Source organism: Microcaecilia unicolor, chromosome 2, assembly GCF_901765095.1.
Source record: "Microcaecilia unicolor chromosome 2, aMicUni1.1, whole genome shotgun sequence".
Taxonomy (NCBI): domain Eukaryota; kingdom Metazoa; phylum Chordata; class Amphibia; order Gymnophiona; family Siphonopidae; genus Microcaecilia; species Microcaecilia unicolor.
In genome coordinates, this window is record NC_044032.1 from 435,502,032 (window position 1) to 435,525,485 (window position 23,454).

Sequence of the window (23,454 nt, forward strand, 5' to 3'; positions counted from 1 at the left end):
GTGTTCTTTCTAGAGAGGCAGTTACCTTCTGGCAGAGTTAATTCTTTGCAAACAGTATGTGTGGTTTCTTTTAAAATGTAGTGTTTATCAGGAAACTGGCAGTTATTTGTCCTAGTGTGCAGCAAAGCAGAAATAATAGTGTCAGCCATGGTGTTCACCATGCAAACCCCACACACCCTCTCTCTCTCTCTTTAATCTAAACATAGAAAACAGCACCAGTGGTCTTTTAAACAACAACTAAACTGTTTTCAATGTCAGAAGTGTATATCTGTGACAGTCCCTGAATACCCCTGTTAAAGAAATAATAAGGGTGTAGATTTAGTAGTCTGTTTTAGAAGACAAGGGTGATTAACACACCCACATGCCTTCAAAATTAAAAAAAAAAAAAAAAAACCTGTTAGAAAAATGCTGCAGTTGTACTCAACCTATAGGCCACCAACTAACAATTCACCAAGAGCAAAGGCCTGCCAAAGCTGTAATAGTAGCTCAAGAATATCTATTTATCACTCGGGGCCATACCTTTTATGCCAACACTGAATAATGGGGCTTCTCGCATGCCTGTCTGCAGCTGAAACCACTATCTCTAGTGCAAGGTTTGACCTTTCTGATTAAAGCTAATTCTGAAGGGGTTTTGGGCTACTTATAAAACTATGCTGTTAGTCGCCCAGACCCTGCCAGTTATGCACCCAATGCAAATAAACGGGCAAGTCTAGGCATGATACATAGCTTGTTACCTTGATCCAGTAGCTGCATGATGATTGAGGGTTCAGTGCAGTCACATCACTTGCCTGAAGAATCTGTTTATCTTGACACTGAAGTCAATGCATGGTATTCGTTCATTTTTAAGTGCAACTTAACAGTGTTTTTAACTTGCATTGTTTAAATCCAGACCTCTTTAATAGTCGTTATTTCTAATGCACCTTGAAAAATATTTAGATTATCATTTCTAATATATTCATAGGTCATGAAGAAGTAGGTCCGGTTCATACCACTTGAACTTGTTTGGTAAAATTATACAAATTAGACTTTCTATTGATCCATTGGAGGAGTATCCTAGTGGTCAGAGCAGCAAGTGGAGAACCGAAGAAGTCAGTTCAAATCGAACTGATGCTCCTTGTGACCTTAGTCAAGTCACTTAACCCTCCATTGCCTCAGATAGAACTGTATAACCTCATTTAGCAACCTGCATTAAGGCAAGTTAATGCATGCTATCTAACACAAGACTGATTATTCTCAGTGGGACCAATTTATTAATGTTGGGGTGGGTGTAATTTATATGTGAGAAGTCCAAAAAGGCACCTATTGTAGCTTATCTTATAAAGACAACATAGGCGTCTATATACCTGTGATAGTGCGAGTGAGGGTTGAGCGTGAGCCTTCACAGATACAGCCAATTATAAAGGTAAAGCAAGATTATTTGTTAATACAAAATATGCTGAAGCTTGTTACGTCACAGATTTCAGTAACTAAGAAATAAAATCTCTTGGAATTCAGGTGCAATCTTTGTATAGACCTGTTGCTGACAGACCCCAAAGTCACAGTGTGCACAGCCTAGCTGGAGTGTTACACAAATCCTGGCCAAGAAACAAGATTCCAAGATAAAACTTGGCCTATCTTAGCCGGGTTTCTGATAGCTTACACATACGTACTGGAGGCATACACTATGAGGCTTGTTCTTTACTCCCTGGGCCTCTCTGGCTTGGCTATGCTCAAGAGTTTTATCTCCCTGCCTGAGCCACTCCTGTCCCTGCTCTGTACTGCAGGACCTGGCGTCTTACTGTGGCTTTTTCAGGGAGTGTAGTTAAGGAGAACTTGCAGCTTCCTAAATGCTCCATCACAGTGTCTTACCGGCCCCAAGAGCATGCAGGTGCTCACACAGAAATTTACATCTGCTGCAAAGAGGATATAAATTCACATATGTGTATGTACGGGGGTAATTCTGTAGAATAGGTGCAAACATTTAGGTGCCAGTTATCTGTGTATATATTTAGAATAATGGCATATATGTACACATGTGCATAAATGCCAAAACTCTACCTAACACCATTCTTGCATAGCTTGTATTTTACAACTAGGCATACACATCAGCTCTGGGCGGAGCATGGACAAAATTGATATCTACTTGTGTGACTTATAGAATACTATAAGTTACTAGTGTATTTCTGGCATTTAGACACGAGCACTTTTACCAGCTCTATGACTACTATAATTACTCGTGCATATATTATAAACACATATATCACCTGTTACACTAGTATTCTATAAAGATTAGTAGGTGCCTGCTTTCCTTTATTGAGCAGGTGCCACATAGAATAACCCCCAATCCCCCGGATTATATGTATGGTGCCTAAAGTTGTGTGCGCTAATCAGGTCTTATTCTGATTAGCGCACAGAAGTTAATTAGCTTAAAAGGCCAATCAGCGCTGATAATTGCCACTTAAGCAACTATTGACACTAATTGGCATTCATTAGAATTAATGCGCAGGACTGTCTAAGCGTATTCTATAATGTGATACACATACGTTCTAAATCGCATAGTTGAAAAGGGGGTGTGGATTGTTCAGGTCGTGGTTGTTTCTGAAATCTATATGCGTTTTTATAGAATACACCCAGTCTGCCTTATTTAGGTATTGGCATTTACACCAAGTTTTACTTGGCATAACTGCCTGTGACTAAATTTAGACGGGCATGCTGCATATGGAACTTTAGGCCTATTCTATCATACGCCTAGGCGTATTTTTTTCTGCGTAGATTTTTCAGGCGCCATACATAGAATCTAGCCTGATATCAGGCTTATTTTCGAAAGAGAAGGGCGCCCATCTTTTGACACAAATCGCAAGATGGGCGTCCTTCTCACAGGGTTGCCCAAATTGGCATAATCGAAAGCCGATTTTGGGCGTCCTCAACTGCTTTCCGTAGCGGGGACGAGCAAAGTTCATGGGGGCGTGTCGGAGGCTTAGCGAAGACGGGACTGGGGTGTGCCTAACACATGGGCATCCTCGACCAATAATGGAAAAAAGAAGGGGGTCCCTGACGAACACTTGGACGACTTTATCTGGTCCTTTTTTTCTTACAACCAAATCACAAAAATGACCAGATGACCTCTCCTTACTCCCCCAGTGGTCACTAACCCCCTCCCACCCTCAAAATAAATTTTTAAAAATATTTTTCCAGCCTCTATGCCAGCCTCAAATGTCATACCCAGCTCTATGACAGCAGAATGCAGGTCTCTAGAGCAGTTTTAGTGGGTGCAGTGCACTTCAGGCAGGCTGAACCAGGCCCATCCCCCCCCCCCCCACCTGTTACACTTGTGGTGGTAAATGTGAGCCCTTCAAAACCCACCAGAAACCCACTGTACCCACATGTAAGTGCCCTCCTTCACCCATAAGGGCTATGGTAGTGGTGTACAGTTGTGGGTAGTGGGTTTTGGGGGGCTCGGCACACAAGGTAAGGGAGCTATGCACCTGGGAGCAATTTCTGAAGTTCACTGCAGTGCCCCCTAGGGTGCCTGGTTGGTGTCTTAGCATGTCAGGGGGACCAGTGCACTATGAATGCTGGCTCCTCCCATGACCAAAGGGCTTGGATTTGGTCGTTTCTGAGATGGGCGTCCTCGGTTTCCATTATGGCCGAAAATCGGGGACGATCATCTCTAAGGTCGACCTAAATGTTGAGATTTGGGCGTCCACAACCATTTTATCGAAACGAAAGATGGATGCCCATCTTGTTTTGATAATACGGGTTTCCCCACCCCTTTGCCGGGATGGTCTGCGAGGACGTCCTCAGGAAAAGTTGGGCACCCCTTTCGATTATGCCCCTCCACGTGAACCCAGAACTGGTGTTAAACATTCTGGGGCCCAGGTCAGGAAGGGGGCCTCAGAACCTACCAGCAGGCTGTATCTTCAGCTTTATTTAGGCTTGGGGTTCCCTGTAGCATGGAGGCTGTTTGCACCACCCCTTATGCTAGCCCTGTGTGTACCAATATATATTATAGTATACACATGTTCACTGTACCTTGGCCTCTGCTCTGCCCAAACTATATCCCCAGTAATGCCTACACTCAGGAGTACATGTAAATACATGCAGACTTGTAGGTGCATATATAGATACAGTTATAGATATAGATATGGTATGTGCGTGTAAATAGCTGCACTGTTTTATAAAAGGGTTTACATATGGATAAATCTTTATAAAATTACCCTGTATGTTCATAGCTTGCATCTAACACAAGTTGTAATGGTAGCATAAGGTTAGTAAATAAGGACACTGAATTGCAAGCTTTCTTGAGTCAGGGAAATACTTAATGTACCAAATGTAACTTGCCTAGAGCTACCAACGAAAAGGTGAGATCTAAATGCAAGTTAATAAATCAAATAGTTAATAAATCAAATATCACTTCAACTTTTGTAAAATCTAGTAAAGCATATGGAGGGTAATTTTATAGCAGGGTGCCTAGGATAAGAGGGTGAGCAAGTTTATTCTAAAAAGAAAAGTAAGCACCTGCTTGTCTTATAGAATACTATGGCTAGGGGTAGAAGCACACTTACATTTAAGGTATGATCACTTCTCCCCATCCTATATATCTGGTGAAAATGCCTACATCTAGATGTTAGCCAGAAGATGTTTAAATTATAGAATACGGTCATATAAACTGCAAGAAGCCAGACTCCATTAGAGAAATGGAAACCAATGCACTTCCTCCTGAACTGTGCAAAATACAAAGACATTAGAGATGTCAGACATTTAAATTTTCAAAGATGGCACACTCAAACAACTCAGCTGCTGTAGCCTGGGTCTCCCACATTTGGCATGCATTCTGGGTTGGCTACAACATGTGCCTCCACATTGGCCTAGGGACAGGTATGAATACATTATGATCTCCCATGAGCCTGCAGGGATTGACAAGGCACTTTTTCTAATGGTGGGGGGGTGGGGGGGGGGGGGGGGGGGGCTCTATAAAGGCAATTCTACAACAGAGCACCTACAATGAGGTGCCCAGAGAATGTGCATTAGAAGCCTGTCCTATAAATATAACAGGTGATATATGTGTTTATCCATATGTAAAGCCTTATATAAAACAGGCACTACTTTCCTGTATAACAGGGGTTCTCAATCCGACCCTTGAGACACATCCTGCCAGCCTAGGTTTCAAAATATCCTCTGTGAATATACATCCCGATACAAAGTAACTACTATTTAAAATTTATACAAAACATAGCCTAAAATATATCAAAATGTAACTCCAGTTCACCTTATCACATACTAGTACACTCTCTTTCTCACCCATTCATTCAATTAAAAATATGTTATTTTCGTCTTCTCTGCTGGAAATAATGGTACCTACAAAGAAAAAAACGTATTTCCTTCCTATAACATTAACTATCAGAATGATTTCACATACAATATCTAACACATACTCTTAAGTATAAACTTCCCAATCGTACAAATCCAAATCCTGTCTCTTTAAATAGCTTTCAGCTGTCTTGGAACTTGAGATAATGAACTAACATTTTCACCAACAGTCTTTTCAACGTATATGACATTCATTAGCCACCATGTACTTCACTTGCAGAGAAAAGGATTTTGTCTTATGTGGTAGTCTCAAGTTATAAGTAGCCCCTCTGGGAGTAAATTCCAAAGTGGGGGGGGGGGGGTACTCCTGAGAAGGCTCACTGGTGGGTATCACATTGTACAATTTCTTTTGACGAAGGTACAAATAGTGATGATTCTTGAGAGGATCTTAGAGGTCTTAAAGGTGTGTAAAGGGCTAACTTATTCTTTAATACTCTGGTCCATTTTGTCTGTGAACCTTGAAAATCAAACATAAGAGTTTTAAATTTAGCCCTGTAAGGTACTGGTAGCTAGTGTAGCATTTGCAGGAAGGGTGTGATGCTGTCACGCCACTTACGCCTTCTCTCAGTCGTGCTGCAGCATTCTAAATTAGTTGGAGCTGATACAAACCTTTTTGGTTTGGCCAGTGTTCAGGGCATTACAGTAGTCTAGCCATGATGTTATCATGACATGGACCACTGTGATCAGACTCGTCTTTTCAATATGTGGAGAGAGATTTCATAGCTGCCGTAGATGATGGAGAACATTTTTTAAGGTTGTTTGAATTTGCAGGATCAGAGTGAGTGATGAGTCTAGTAGTATGCCAGCATTCCTGACCTGTGATTTTAGGGGGAGTTCATACTTCGCAAAAGGTATTTTGAAGTCCGGTATTTGTCCACTTGTGTTAGGTACCCAAAGAATCTCTGTTTCATTTGGGTTCAGGCAAAGTTTGTTGTTGTTTGCCCATTCCTGATTTGCGGTTAGGCAGGCAGCCAGTTTACTCAGAGCTGTGGGTAGATATCATTTAATGGGTATGAGTAGTTGCACATCATCAGTATAGATGTAGAATTTTGTGTCCGTTGACTGAAGCAGCTCAGCCAGAGACTTGAGGTAGATGTTAAATAAAATGGGAGACAATATGGATGCCTGTGGCACTCCATAGTCCAGTGCCCAAGGTGAAGATGCCATGGAAACCAATTGGATTCAAATACCTAATCAACAGAAGGAAAAGAGATTTTATTTAAGATCTAAAACAGACTGTAATACCTCAGTGGTAATATATGCCATATTATGTCTGGGTGGACTGTGGTATATTGGCCAGACAGTTAAAAAGGTTAAACATAGACTGGCACAACATTTGAGAAAACATCAGTTTTCATAAAATGGAAGCGCCATTGGTGGAGCATTGGGATACAGTTAAACATGATATAAATGATTTTAGATTTATGGTATTAATCCAGTTTGATGTTCACAGTAGGGGAAATATTATGCAGAAAATGTTCTATAAAGAACAACGATTAATTTTTGAATGGGGTACAGTGAATCCTAGTTTAAATAAGGAAGTTGAGTAGCTGGGGATTCGAACATGACATACTCAACCTATTTAAATAGATTCAATGTGGATTTAGTGTGCAGGGTGCCACTGTTCCAAGAACCGGTTTGTGGTCTGCTCCGTTTATGGAGTCGATAAAGTTTTGAATTATAACAGGTATGTTAATATTTGATAAATGTGCAAGGGATTGGGGATAGATAATAAAAGTTTACAGTTTTCCTTTAATACTATTTTATATGTGGTAGTTAAACCCCTTGAATTTGCCTAGAGTGAAACATGGTGACTGTGTCGGGTTTGTCGCAAGAAGGGCACGAAAGAAACAGTAAAGGAGATGGGAGTCAGGAGAGGAACAGTGTGTATAAAGGCATTACGATATTAGGAAAGAGACTTTTTTCTCTACAAGTGAAGTACATGGTGGCTACTGAATGTGAAATACGTTGAAAAGACTGTTGGTGAAAATGTTAGTTCACTATCTCAAGATCCAAGATGGTTGAAAGCTATTTAAAGATACAGGACTTGGATTGGGACGTTTGTAAAACATATTAACACTATGATATTGTATGTGAAATCATTCTGATGGTTTATGTTATAGGAAGGAAATATAACAGTTTTTCTATGTAGGTACCATCACCTCCAGCAGAGAAGACGAGAATAATATATTTTTAATTGAATGAATGGGTGAGAGAGAAGAGAGTGTATGTGAGAGTATTATTATGTAATAAGGTGAACTGGAGTTACAGTTTGATATATTTTAGGCTATGTTTTGTAATAAAGCTAATTAAGAATATTCCGATTTAAATAGTAGTTACTTTGTGTCGGAATGGTAATAATTGTAACTATACTGGAATTGGGATAGTCTAAAAGAAGAAACTGTAAATATGCATGAGATAAATTTACATGCACTGCCTCTACTGTATGGACATCTCATGCATATTCATTGTGGGGATCCTGAAATACTGGCAGGGAGTGTGTCAAAGATTAGGTTGAAAACCTCTGCTTTATAGAATACTAGTGTAATAACCATAGGTGCTTAACATTTAAGCACCCCTTTTACTAAGCGGCGGTACGCCCAATGCGGCTTACCACTTGCTGTACAGGAAGTACCACCGGGCTACCGCAGCAGCACGGCAATACTTCCAAACCCCTAGCACGCTGTCATTTCTGGTGCTACAAAAACGTATTTTTGCAGCGCTGGAGTGTACCCAGCAGTAATCAGACAGTTCTGCGCTCTGCCCGGTTACCACTCAGCCATTTCTTGTGGGAAGACGAGACTTCTCTTTTACCAGCTGCGGTAAAAGGGGGCCTCAGCGTGCATGTGAAACACGCATAGACGCCAGCACTGGCCCTTTTTTGCTGCAACTTGGTACAAGGGGTTCTAAGTGCATTATTGCTGATGTAAACGTTAGCACTGAAGTGTGGCAGATATTCATGTAATTTATGCACGTAACTTACAGAATACTGTAAGTCTGAGCCCTGCCCATATCTACGCCCCCTACCATTTCTAATATGCACTATTTAACTTACACGGCTATTTACAGAACAGTGCATAAGCAGAATTTTGACGTTTGTGCACATTTGAGTACATATATGTGTATAAGTGGTATTATTCTAAACATGTGCATAATGAGCTTGTAAATGTTAACACTTGTGTTACAGAACTGCCTTCATAGTAAATGTTTGGTGTGCGTAGGGCCTGGGAATTTTTATTAATAATTGGAGACTGTGAATCAGTTTTTACAGGTAACAAAAATGGTGTCGGTATTCAGTACTAGGGAGTACTCTGTGGGGAAAAAACTAAGAATAGGCTGCTACGTTTTCCAGAAGGGATATTATTTTTATGTTTTTGTTGAAAATGGGAGGGGGTTGATGGCAATGCTATGAAAGATTTTGTTTAAATATTTGCTTTCATAAACTGTGTACTCACCTCCAGCTCTCTCTTTCTCCATAATAAAGCCTGAGAACTTGCTTTTAGCTAGCAAATCTAAGGGAGCAGCAGTGAAACTGGCAGATTTTGGTTTGGCTATAGAAGTGCAAGGAGACCAACAGGCCTGGTTTGGTAAGTAAACATTTTCTTGTTGTTTTAATTCATTCCTTCATGGCTATGATTTTTTATTTATAGTTATACCCAGCTTGGCTGCAAGTAAGAGCTGAAATTCTAATTACCTTTAGTTATTCTATTTTACCCCATCTCAAGTGCTTTGTTTTTGTTTTCTGCTTATAAGTTTTCACCAAAATACATTCAAGAATGGTGAATAAGAAATAATTTAAAACATGCCAAAAATAACAACAGATCTAGGAAATAAAAAAAATAATCACATTTCTCACAATTTGACCATAAAGGGCCCTGTTTACTAAGGTGCGCCAGCGTTTTTAGTGTGTGCACAAATTAGCACGCACTGCGTAGGCGCCCATAGGAATATTGTGCTTCCCTACACAGCACGTGCTAAAAACGCTAATGTGCCTCTAGCAGGGCCCAAAGTGAGCAATCCAAAACCACAGATCCATAGGTAAATACAGTAGCTATCTTAAAAAGAAAATTAAAATGTTGCTTTAAGCAGTAGAATTGAGTCAAGCACATAAATGGGTGACATCATCCAACCGTGCCGGGATCGAACAGCTTTCCCAGAGCTCAGAACCTAGTGTAATGTTCTGAGCATGTGTGGTCATTCCCATGTACAGCGATTTCCTCTGTCCCTCAGTTCTAAAACTATAGAAGGAAAGAAAGAACTCTCAGCAAGGTGTGTAGGATTTTCGTTCTTTAATCAGTCCCGCTGTCTACAGAAAACACTTGTTGCAGGTACGCAGCACTGCTTTTTCTGTCGACAAGCAGGACTGAATCACACAGATCAATGACTCTCAAGTTTAGGACTGCTCAGCTTCATGTTGTTCTTGTCTTTAGAGCAGCCCACGTAAATGATTGTGAGAGTTGTTAGTCCATAGGGACAGATTGGCTACCACTGCATGACCAAAGGCTACTACTGTGGCAAAGTGTGGTCCAGATAGTAATGTGCATCAAAAGTATGAAGTGAGGACCATTGTATCTGCTTTACAGTTGGTAGCTAATGTGGCAGGATTCAGGAGAGTCGTTGTCCACGTAATAAGTCTAATTAAATAAGACTTGACCTTGGAGCTGAGAGGAACATCCACTTGGACATAGCCAAAAGTGTACATGAAGCCAAGCTTAGGTCCATGTCTACATATTTGATCTAGTATTCTGACTATGATGCCTGTCAAAATGAGGCCACCATGCTCAGTCGGAGATCTCTGTAGCAGAAGTAGCTGGTGTCACTAAGGTGGGAAGAGCTTACCAACTAGTAAGTTGAGGGTATGTGAGCAGCACTGTAAAAGAGGCGTAGCTGAAGAGGAACAGGGGAATTAAGAAAAAACTTGATGCATTGATTCCCTATAATACAGTAACGCATTTGCTTTATTATTAATTACATAATGGAACAAGATAAACAACTGCTGTGCTGTTGCCCAGGATTTGCAAGTACATCCTGGCTGTATCACTGAGTGGTGAGTGAATTGTAGACACCTGCGGCCTGAGTTCTACATTGTGGAAGAAAAGGTTTGGAGAGAGGAGAATTGCTGGATATGGATGCAGGGGGAGGCCAGGAGAAATGCTGGACATGGATGGAGGAGAGGGAAAGCAGGAAGGAGATGCACATGGATGGAGGGGAGAGAGGAAAAAATGCTGGGTATGGATGGAGGGGAGGGAACACAGAGGAAGGAGATGCACATGGATGGAGGGGAGAGAGGAGAAATGCTGGACATGGATGGAGGGGAGGAAAACTCACACAAACTCTCTCTCTCTCTCTCTCTCTCTCTCAAACATACACACTCCGAGGAAAACCTTGCTAGCACCCATTTCATTTGTGTCAGAAACGGGCCTTTTTTACTAGTATTATATAAACAATTAACCAATATCAAACATTTATATTGTTTGGTTTTACTTGTTAGAATATTCATTGCACTTGTTCCTGTTTTATTGTAAACCTCTTTAAATCTTAACTGTATTAAGCGGTACATTATTATTATATCAGATCAAATCAAGGATAGCAAAAAAAAAACAATGAACATCAAGGAAAGAAACGTGTTAGTGCATCTCCAGAAATTGTTTTCTATGTTCTTTAGACTTTTTTTTAAACTAGTATCTGGAAAGACCCAAACATTGCATTATGGTTTGCAAAAATTAAGGTACATAACAGTTTCTTTATCTTGGATACATGCAAAGAAATCCAGTAGTATGGATCTCAATTTTCTCTTCCCCAGATGTTTCTAAAGAAAATCCCTTTATGTCCCAAATGTCAGATTTCCTATTGGAGACTCCATCTGTCACCATCTTTTCTTCCCAACCAACAGATAGAAAATCCTGCTTACTGGGGGAATTGCACCTTTTTTTCCATGGGTATTATATTGGCCAATCTCCAAGTTTCAGGTACCATAGATAATTTTAATGATAGGTTACTGATTTCTAATAACAGATCTGCAGTTTCATTTCCGAGTTCTTTCAGTACTCTGCAGTGTGTACCATTTAGTCCTGGTGGTTTATTACTCTTTAGGGTGTTGATTTTCCCTATTATATAATCTATGTTCACTGAGATTTGTTTCTGTTCTTCTGAATCATCACCATTAAATACCATTTTTAACATGGCTAGCTCCCTTATATCTTCCTGTGTAAAGACTAAAGTAAATAATTTGTTTAGTTTCTCAGCTATGGCCTTATCATCCCTGGTGACAGGCAAACTAGCTGTGCTTTACCCTTTTCCTGCTCAGAGTTGATGCCAAGCAACACAGTTCCCTAACCACACAAAAAAAAACAAAACAAAAGATTCCTCCAGCTCACAAGTATTCAATTCCTCTAAAGAAATAAATGGTACAAAACTAACACAACAAATACACCCCCCTCCCATACACACACACACAATTGTAAGCAAATGTTATTCTTGATCTTTAAGAGGCATTGTTTACTTGCTGGCTGACTGTCTCCATAGCCAGCAAAATCAGCAAGTGTGCTTCAATAAATAAGAAATCCCGCCTCACCGTGTTCATGGAAGCTTGGGTTTTAACCATGGTCCTTATATGCTGGTTACCTCAATTCTTTTCTTGGAAACCTGAGGCAACCATACCACTGCTCTTTGAGGTGGTAACCACTGTTCATGCAGATTACTCCAGAGCTTCTATGCCATCCTCTTCTGCCACTGCAGATCCTATGGGCTTATCCCTTGCTTTTTTTGCATTCCATTGCCATTTTTGTCTCTGCCACCTACTTTAGAAATACTTCCAAAACATTCCTTTTAAAGTTTTCTTCTCTGCTGATTTAGCACAGTATTGGCAGTAGACTGAAGAAGGCATCCTACTGTAACATCAGTGAATTTTTGCATGAAAAATTCATATATATTTTCCAGCCGCGCCGGAAATAGTGCGCATTGGGGGTTGCACTATGTGACAATGCAACGGTAACTCTACCACAGTATTGTAAAAGGCCCCTTGATTTTGAGTGAGTTGAATTACTCTGGACTTATGGTACTCTACTGTTCAAGTTTGTGCCCTTCAGAAAATTTGGGAACTCTCTGAATTCTCCTTTGCTCTTCTGACTGAATACACCATAAATACATTACATTTAACACTTGTATCCCACACTAGCCTCTCGAGTTCAGTCTGGATTCCAAAATAAGAAAGCCAGGCATCCCTGGCACAATTAACAAAATTTCAACAACAATATCATAGCATACCTACTGAATAACAACATAATTTCTGAATAAAATAGTCTTTAATAACTTATGAAACTTATTATTTATTTATTACATTTGTATCCCACATTTTCCCACACAGCAGTAGGTTCAATGTGGCTTACAGGTTCTGGAGAGCAGAGTACCAACTCCTGGAATATATACAAAGTGGAAAATAGAGTAACAGTAGATGCAATGAAGCTGATAAGGTTCCGGAAAAGAGAATACAACTCTGGGACGAATATATAGTATATTATAATGTGTCTCACAACTAATCTTCCTAGGTAATGAATTCTACCAATGTGCTGACTGATAAGGGAACAAATCTGCAAAAACAGTCTTGTGCACGGTGTCCCTAGATACAGGATAGTGTAGAGAGAAAAATTTCTGAGATGGCTTGAATTTCTAATACTCAACAAAACAAGATTACTCATGTAACCTGGGCATATCCATACAAAATATGGAAAATGAAAGTACAAATTTTAAAGATAATTCATGGCTCATCTGGGAGCTGATGCAATTTCAAATATAAGGTATAACCTGCTCAAACTTAGAAATTTTAAAGACCAATCTCTCCGCTGTATTCAACAAGGTCTGGAACCTCTTCAATATATATTTCTTGCAACCCACAGTTTGAACAATTAGTCTGAAATTGTCTTGAGCAAAGCAAAATCTAATACACCAAAGCTTCCAAAGCAACTGAAAGATCTTTGTATCCACCCCTTCAAACGTAAGGATCCAGCAGAACACCAAGAAGTTTGAGATTTGTTTCTAATTGATACTTGGAGGGGCATAATCGAATGGGGGTGCCCACGTTTTCCTGAGGACATCCTCACAAAGGGGCAGGGAAACCCGTATTATCAAAACAAGATGGGTGGTCATCTTTCATTTTGATAATACGGTCGGGGACACCCAAATCTCAACATTTAAGGTCAACATTTAAGGTCGACCTTAGAGATGGTCGTCCCTGATTTTCGGCGAAAATGGAAACCGGGGATGCCCATCTCAGAAACGACCAAATCCAAGCCCTTTGGTCGTGGGAGGAGCCAGCATTCGTAGTGCAGTAGTCCTCCTTACATGCCAGGACACCAACCGGGCACCCTAGGGGGCATTGCAGTGGACTTCAGAAAAAGCTCCCAGGTGCATAGCTCCCTTACCTTTTGTGCTGAGCCCCCCAAAACCCACTCCCCACAACTGTACACCACTACCATAGCCCTTAGGGATGAAGGGGGGCACCTAGATGTAGGTACAGTGGGTTTGTGGTTGGTTTTTGGAGGGCTCACATTTACCACCACAAGTATAGCAGGTATGGGGGGATGGACCTGGGTCCGCCTGTCTGAAGTGCACTGCAGTACCCACTAAAACTGCTCCTGGGACCTGCATACTGCTGTCATGGAGCTGGGTATGATATTTGAGGCTGGCATAGAGGCTGGAAAAAATATTTTTTTAAAAATGTTTTTGAGGGTGGGAGGGGTTTAGTGACCACTGGGGGAGTAACGGGAGGTCATCCCCAATTCCCTCCAGTGGTCATCTGATCATTTAGGGCACATTTTTTGGCTTGGTCGTAAAAAAAAAAAAAGGACCAAGTAAAATTGTCCAAGTGTTAGTCAGGGACCCCCTTCTTTTTTCCATTATCGGCTAAGGACGCCCATGTGTTATGCACGCCCCAGTCCCGCCATCGCTATGCTTCCGACACGCCCCCGTGAACTTTGGTCGTCCCCATGACGGAAAGCAGTTCAGGACGCCCAAAATTGGCTTTTGATTATGCCAATTTGGGCGACCCTGGGAAAAGGACGCCCATCTCCCGATTTGTGTTGAAAGATGGCACCCTTCTCTTTCGAAAATAAGCCTGTTGGGCATCAACATTTACGTTAAAATTAAACCGAGAGAAGACTATGTTTTTGGTACTGAGTAATGCTTTTAATGCTCTTCCAATTACTAATACAATCATTGATGATACTTTCAGGCTTATTTTCGAAAGAGAAGGGCGCCCATCTTTAGACACAAATCGGGAGACGGGCGTCCTTCTCTCAGGGTCACCCAAATCGGCATAATTGAAAGCCAATTTTGGGCATCCCCAACTGCTTCCCGTCATAAGGACGACCAAAGTTCCCAGGGGCATGTCGGAGGTGGGACTGGGGCGTGCCTAACAGATGGACATCCTTGAGCGATAATGGAAAAAAAGAAGGGCTCCCTGACGAGCACTTGGCCGACTTTACTTGGTCCATTTTTTCTTACGACCAAGCCTCAAAAAGGTGCCCGAACTGACCAGATGACCAACGGAGGGAATCGGGGATGACCTCCCCTTACTCCCCCAGTGGTCACTAACCCCCTCCCACCCTGAAAAAAACAACTTTAAAACTTTTTTTTGCCAGCCTCAAATATCATACTCAGGTCCATTGCAGCAGTATGCAGGTCCCTGGGGGGGGAGGTATGTGTGTGTCAGCGGAGGCATAGCGAAGGCGTGGACGTCCTTCTTTCAAACATTTTGGACGTCCTGAACTGCCCCCCCCCCCCACAGGGACGGCCAAATTTCAAGGGAGTGGAGTGGAGTGGAGGAGTAGCCTAGTGGCTAGAGCACTGGTCTTGTAATCCAGAGGTGGCCAGTTCAAATCCCACAGCTGCTACTTGTGATCCAGAATCCAAATAAATACATAAAGGGGGTGTCTGAGGCAAAACAAAGGCATGGACGTCCTTCTCACAGAAACATCCACATTTTGGACGTCCTCAATTGCCCGGTGCAGGGACTGAGGCATAGCGAAGGCGCCTACACTTTGACATCCTTCACCCATACTCAAAAAAAAAAAAAGACGTCCCTGACGAGCACTTGGACGTTTTCACCTGGACTTGTGTTTTTTTAAGGTTGTAGACAGCTGTTATACACGCAGCTTGTCTGCGTGTATGAAGCAGTCTTTGGCATGCGCAGAGCAGCCACGTATAACGCTTGGCTGCTCTGCACTGGCTTCCCCTCCTTAGGAAGGAAATCGTGTGCAAATGAGCTAACAGTGAGCAGCTCATTTGCATGCGATTTCCTTCATGCATCCCCGTTCCTTTCCGAATCGGTAAGGGAAGAGCTATTTCCGTTCAGTTAGGGCATCAGTTAGTCCACTAAGGTGCCCCCTAGGGTGCCCAGTTGGTGTCCTGGCATGTCAGGGGGACCAGTGCACTACAAATGCTGGCTCCTCCCACGACCAAATGACTTGGATTTGGTCGTTTTTGAGATGGGCGTCCTCGGTTTCCATTATCGCCAAAAACCGGGGACGACCATCTCTAAGGTTCTAAGATATAACAAAAGAGAGGGAACGAAGTACAAACTAAAGTCCAAACAAAAAAAACAGCACCACGGGCCTTTAAAAATGGAACACAGTTCTTTAATGTATGAGCCTTGACAAAAAGACCCGACACGGGCCGTGTTTCGGTGACTAGCACCTGCATCAGGGGTCTACATAGAATACAAAACATAGAAATAATATATTTTAAAAATTTTTTTAACATATAATGAATAAAACCAAAGATTAATATTTAGACTCATCAAGCATACATATATAAGCCTATATAAACACCTAAAGCATTTAATATTTTAACATTGCATTTGATATTTTAACATTCTCATATATTATTATATAGTAATTTGAAAATAAATGGATAATTAATCAAAACAAAAATGGTAACTCACCACAGTGATGACGTGGAAAACTTGGGGAATAACTCGAATATATTCCTCTACAATATATTATTCCTTACTTTTGGACAAAAAATTTTTTCATATATTAATATTATATGTTTAAAACGCTTATTTTAATTATTTATAATATATTTTATAAAAAGGTCATATTATATAATACTGGCTATAACTAAATTTCTTTTTGTCAAGGCTCATTCATTAAAGAACTGTGTTCCATTTTTAAAGGCCCGTGGTGCTGTTTTTTTTGTTTCATCTCTAAGGTTCACCATCTCAACATTTAGGTCGACCATCTCTAAGGTCGACCTAAACGATGAGATTTGGGGGTCCGACTGTATTATCGAAATGAAAGATGGACGCCCATCTTGTTTCGATAATACGGGTTTCCCTGCCACTTCGCAGGGACGTCCTGCGAGGACGCCCTCAGGAAAACTTGGGCGCCCCATTCGATTATGCCCCTCCAATTCCCTTTTTATATCAGATAGTGTATTTGAAATTTCGCCCCAAAATGAGATCTATGTGGAAAGGTCATCTGCATAAATAAAAGGATGAAAACCCAAAGTAGGCAATTGTTTTACCCAGAGGAGTCATTATGATATTGAACGATATCGGTGATAGCAGGAGTTTCAAGTTTCTAATATTGTGGAACTCCACAACCTGGAACCCAAAAGGATGAAGCCACACCTGCCAATTTCACCCCATAAGATCTTAAAGTCAAGAACACTTTAAACCAGCCATGGATCACCCCTTCAATGCCATAATAGTTCAGCAGGTTCAGCAAAGTATTATGATCTACTAAATCAAATGCATTGGACATATCAAACTGCATTAATAGTACCCTCTTTTCTACACTAATTTATTTCCTAATTTCTGATAATAAAGTAGCCAAAAGGGTCTCCGTACTAAACCCACTTTTGAAATCAAATTGTGAACCATCCTATATAATAATTCTCACCTCCAACAGGATGTGCTTCGGACCGTGCCTGCCGGAAGTGGTCTGCTAGGCAGGCAGGCACTGACCTCAGTGACATCAGTGACAGACAATTTGGCAAAGCAAAACAATCTGAGTGCTGGCCATAAGGACACAGGGTTGATAGGAGAGTTTTAAAAGTCTGAAGGAACCAAAAGTGTTAAATGGGGGGAGGGGGGAGTTCTGAAAGACTGAAAGACTTGAACATTTGGGAAAGGAAAACAATCTGAATGCTGGCCATTAGGACACAGGGTAGATAGGAGAGTTTTAAAAGACTGAAGGAAACGAAAGTGTTAAACTGGAGAAGGGGGGTGGGAGTTGTGAATGACTGAAAGACATGCAAATTTGGGACAGGAAAACAATCTCAATGCTGGCCATTAGCACACAGGGTACATAGGAGAGTTTTAAAAGACTGAAGGAACCAAAAGTGTTCGGGGGGGGGGGGGGGGGGGGGGGGGGCAAGTTCTGAATGAATGAAAGAAATGAAAATTTACGAGAGGAACACAATCTGAATGCCGGGCATTTGTACACAGGGTAGATAGGACACTTTTGTTTAAAAAAGGAAGGATGTGAAAGTATTACATCTTGGGAGAGGGGTGAGGAGGAAAGCGGTGGGGTATCCGGATACTGGGCGTTAGGGCCACGGGGGTACATAGACTTTTGAAAGCCTTAAGGAACCCAAAGTGTGGGAAGGAGGAGGAAAAAGAGGGGAGGGAACAGGGTGAGGGGCATTAGGAACAGGGGAGGGGGCCCTGTCACACACTCTCATTCTCACACACACACTGTCACACAGACAGTCTCACTCTGTCACACACCCGCACATTCACTCTGGCTCTCTCTCTCAAACATACACACTCCCAGGAAAACCTTGCTAGCGCCCGTTTCATTCGTTCCAGAAACGGGCCTTTTTTACTAGTCTAAAATAAATAAGTACTAAGTTGAGGAGCTACTATACCTTCCATTAGCAAGTAGGGGAATTGAAGCAACCAGTCTGTAATTAGATACATAGTTGAATTTAGTGTTTAGATTTGTTGGAATAGGTGCAAGTATTATATTACCCTTATCACCAGGGAGCATCCCTTTTACAAACAAATCTGCCAAACATCACATCAAGTATGATATAAATTCTGAAAGAACTGCCTTCGGCGGCAGCCATTTTTGCTGACCGTCGGTGCACCTTTTACCGCAGTGGGTAAAAAGGCCAAACAAAGAAATGGTCTTGCAGTAAGTTTGAACTTGTCACGTGGTTCGGGGGTGGAGCACTTACTGTCACCCATTGAGGTGGCGGTAAGGGCTCCCGCGCTAACCCGGCAGTAACCGGGAATGCGTGACGCTTCCTGATTATTGCCGGGCAACCCCTACGAAAATATTTTTTTTATATTTCAACTAGCACCAGAACTACCACCGGCACCCCACGTTGGGCCGGCAGTAGTTCCGGGTTGACGCATGGCAACCCTTTAGTAAAAGGGTCCCTGAGTATGCTGGACAATCATCTAACTTGCAGAGAGATGAATAATATTTTCGTAAACTGGATTCAACCAATGAAAAAGTGGGGGAGAGTAAATGTTTTCCAAATTCTGTCAGATATAATACTCTCCTTATTACACGGTAAATCTTCAACAAAACCTAATGGATCCAGTGGCTGTGATGGTAATGATGCCCTAATCTTTTCAACCTTGTTTTAAAAAACAAAAAACCGGCAAGATCCTCTGGTTGAGAGCAAGATTCATTAACTGAAAGTAGCTCCTTTGTATTCAACAGTGTGTCTTATAGTTGTTTATTTTTAGCATTTATATGGTCCTTCCCCCATCAAAGAAGTGTAGTAAATTAGTTTTGCTTGTTTTATCATTGATTTATATTTATTCACTACAGTTCTCCACATTCTCTTTATTATCCTCACTCTGCATTTTACAGCAAATTTTCCATTTTCCTACAGTTTCTCTAGAGTTACTACTACTACTACTATTAAACATTTCTATAGCGCTACTAGACTTACGCAGCGTTCCAACAAGTCGCCTATAAACCAGGGGGACATTTTACCTAAACCTAATCTTAAGGGTGCTGTTTCATCCAAAATTCCTTTACTCGCATTATCCCAGTGTATACAATGTATGTATACAAACATATTTTTATTCCTTTCTATCTTGGCTTGTTTTCATAGACTTCAAAGAGTGAGAGAGAATCTGCTTTTTGTTGATGTGTAAAATGCTGCATGCCTCACTCTAATTATTGTTTTTATGTAAAGAATCACAATTTTCCTACCTATTAATTTTCATTAAAAATGTATCTTGTAGCATTGGTCTCATAGCATGCCAAATTACTTGTAAACCCCAGATGCCATAGACTATAAAGTTTTTCCATTTTCAGCATGGGTAGGCACCGCTCACATGGAAACTGAATCATATAGAAGCCTTTATTATCCTTTAAAATTAGTGGTTAGCATCCATTTTAGGGTTGCTCCTTTTTATATATATATTTATTCATTTATCAACAATTATGCAAGATTTCTCTTGAAAAAGAAATACAGAACATGAAAGAACAGGAAACATAACAGATCATCTTCCTTAGGAAGGGGGAGGAGAAAATGAAAATTAGGAGAAAATCTGAAGAAATATTCAAAGAAAGGGGGCTCCTTTTACTAAGCCGCGTAAGCATTTACGCGCGCCAAAATGAACTTACCGCCCGACTACTGCGTGGCTCTTGCGGTAATTTCACTTTTGGCACACGTTCGCTATGCTCGTCTGAAATATATTTTTTATTTTCTGCTGCTTATAGCGGGCGCGCGCCAAGTGGCATCTGACGCGCATAGGTCGTTACCACACAGATTCCTTACCACTAGGTCTATGGCTGGTGGTAAGGTCAGACACCCAAAATGGACACGCGGCAATTTTGATTTTGCTACACGTCCATTTTCGGGGGGGGGGGGGGAAGGCATTTTTGGTACGTGCATTGAAAAATATTTCAGCATGCGCCCAAAATCCATGCCTACACTACAGCAAGCCACTTTTTTACCGCGACTTAGTAAAAGTACCCCAGGCTTAACAGATACATCCTTGAAGCTCCAAATTAAACACAGGCATATTATAACTTGAGGAAGTTATAATACATCCAAAAAGGAGCGAAGCTGCTCTGGAGCAAAGAACACGTTTTAATTAACTGTATCTTACTCTACATTTGCAAGAGAATGCTAACAAAAAAGTTCCACCCGAGTCTTTAACTTCTTGCCGCATAGCCAAAAAGGCTTTTCTTCTTTCTTGGGTGACCTTAGCAACATCAGGATAAATCCTAATCATTTGGCAATAAGAGATTGTGTAAATATCTGAAATATTGCTTCATTATAGCGTTCACATCTTGTTCAAAGACCATAGAAACCAATAATGTTGTTCTTTCTGTGGTTTTAGTGATAAATTCTTCCAATATGGCTGAAGTATTATTTAAGTCAAATGATGGTTCAGGGTCCGTGCCTACAACCTCACCCTGGATATTTTTTTAGGAAATCAGAAGACAGTAAATTTGGGGGCTCTTTTACTAAGCTACGGTAATTTCATTTTTGACACGTCCAAAAAATAATTTTTATTTTCATGACGCGCATATCGGACACGCGCCAAGTGGCATTTAACGCACTTAGGTCATTACCACCCGGTTACCGTGTGAGACTTTACCACTAGGTCAATGGCTGGCGGTAAAGTCACAGACCCAAAATGGATGCGCAGCAATTTTTATTTTGCCGCATGTCCATTTTTGGCAAAAAGTTTGAAAAGTCCTTTTTTACAAGTGCGCTGAAAAATAGATCGGCGCACACCCAAAACCTACACCTACACTACCGCAAGCCATTTTTCAGTGCACCTTAGTAAAAGGATCCCTTTATTAACCAGAGGCAAATCGTCAGAAGAAAACTTCAAAATTTCTGTGACATATTTTTTAGAGATGTCTTTTAAAGATGTCTGGGAGTGTGGGTGGGGGAAGAGGCCAAGGATGTCAGAAAGTTCAGTACCCACAGAATCTGTAGCCTTATCTTATCAATTTTGTCTGTAAAATCCATCTTTAAAGTTTCTATAGTCTTACTTAAAGAGTCATAAGTATATAAGTATATAAGTATTGCCACATTAGGACAGACCAAAGGTCCATCAAGCCCAGCATTCTGTTTCCAACAGTGGCCAATCCAGGTCACAAATACCTGGCAAGTTCCCGAAAAAAATTCAATACATTTTATGCCACTTATCCCAGAAATAAGCAGTGGATTTTCCCCAAGTCAATTTAATAATGGTCTATGGACTTTTCCTCTAGGAAGTCATCCAGACCTTTTTTAAACCCCACTAAGCTAACCGCCTTTACTGCATTCTCTGGCAACGATTTCCAGAGTTTAATTACACATTGCGTGAAGAAAAGTTTTTTCTGATTCGTATTAAATTTACTACTTTGTAGCTTCATTGCATGCCTCCTAGTCCTGGTATTTTTTGAAAGAGTAAAATGATTCACGTCTTCCCGTTCCATTCCTCTCATTATTTTGTAGATCTCTATCATATCTCCCCTCAGCCATCTTTTCTCCAAGCTGAAAAGCCCTAGCCGCTTTAGCCTTTCCTCTTAGGGAAGTCGTCCCATTCCCTTTATCATTTTCATCGCCCTTCTCTGTACCTTTTCTAATTCCACTATATCTTTTTTGAGATGCGGTGACCAGAATTTAACACAGTATTCGAGGTGCGGTCGCACCATGGACCGATACAAGGGCATTATAACGTCCTCACTTAGCACCATAGATTTCTTTATTACAATAGTGTTCACAGCTTGCACTGCTCTCCAAATGGACTCCAGAGTTACCTCCACCATAGGGGCTGCAATTGAGCCACCTGCTAATCCTTCTGACAGCAGCTGTCCACTTGGTGGTCCAGCCCCCACCAGTGCCACTGACACAACACTATTGCCAGTGTTCAGGGCACCAGAAGATGCCTCCTTCACTGCTGGACATAGTGGACCGCCTGCTAGTGGGATGGAAAGAGATGTCTCATGTTCCAGAGGTGTATACGCTCCTCCGCCTACGCCCTGAGCGGAACTCACTCCCCCGGCATCAATCCTCGAGGACCTGAAAGCAAACTGGTCGATCCGCAACTAAATAGTGGGCCCAGATGGAACTGGTGGAAGCACACTCCCAAAGACCACCTCCTTTTCGTGTGAGGCATTTGGCAAAAGGCAGAGAAAAAGCACAGGAAAAAAAAGGTCAGTAGGAATCGGCCAGAGCTGAGCATCAGAGACCTACCACCATCTTGGCTTCTCCCCCTTCGTATATGTTCCTTTCACACATTTTTAATTTAGATATAAAAAAAACTTGAGAACACCCATTGAGAAATACCAGATTACAATATTACTGGAAATATTTGGAATTTGAGAGAAAACTGGATTCATCTAAGCCTTATTGTTTGCATTATAAAATAGATGCGTTGAGTTTAAAACAGCAACCTGTAATATGTATGCATGTGTGTATGAAGATATCTCTGTTTGCACATTGCTCCATTTTCATAACAAATAAGCTGGGAGCCAATACATTTGCTCATTAAAATATTCCTTTTTAGCTAAATTTGACTTCTGTAATAAGAGCATTCATGACTCAGTGCAAAAATGTGCTGAGTCCTTCTTTTAGAGTGCAGAAATACAAAGAAGCAATGTATAGTGAAGATTGGTGCATCTGAACTAGGAAAGAAACCTGAGGTAATAATGTGTGATATCTCCAAGCAGTAAGAGTGTGATACGGTGGTGACCCCACCCTGAGGAATGCTGGGATACATAGGGAGAGGCATAACTAGCAGGAGAAAGAAGGTAGTAATGTCTCTGTTTAAATTCATTGGTCAAACTTCACCAAGCATACTTCTCCAAATTCCTCTCCATATTTTTTATTTTTGTAGCACTGGTGTGTACCCGGTGGTAATCGAGCAGTGCCATGCACTGCCCAGTTACTGCCAGGTTAGCGCGGGAGCCCTTAGGACTCCCCCCGAAATGGCCACACAGCAAGTGCTTTACTTGCCACACAGCCATTTCCTGCCAAAAAGAAAGACCTACCCTTTTACCTGCTGCAGTAAAAGGGGGCCTCAGCATGCATAAAAAATGCGTCAACACCAGCACAGGCCCTCTTTTTCCACAGCTTGGTAAAAGAGGCCCTCAATTTTTTCAGCATTAATTATATTTGAATTTAAACAAA

The 23,454-nt window shown here is 41.3% G+C and overlaps 1 protein-coding gene across 15 annotated transcripts in view; it reads left to right on the forward strand.

Annotated features, from left to right (window-relative positions):
- Positions 1 to 23,454, forward strand: part of CAMK2D (calcium/calmodulin dependent protein kinase II delta) — a 559,079-nt gene that overhangs the window by 396,745 nt on the left and 138,880 nt on the right. For all 15 annotated transcript variants that reach the window (XM_030190831.1, XM_030190832.1, XM_030190818.1 and 12 more), the window contains exon 7: positions 8,834 to 8,936. In XM_030190831.1, the coding sequence (XP_030046691.1) occupies positions 8,834 to 8,936 (103 nt within the window). The remainder of the gene's footprint in view (positions 1 to 8,833; positions 8,937 to 23,454) is intronic.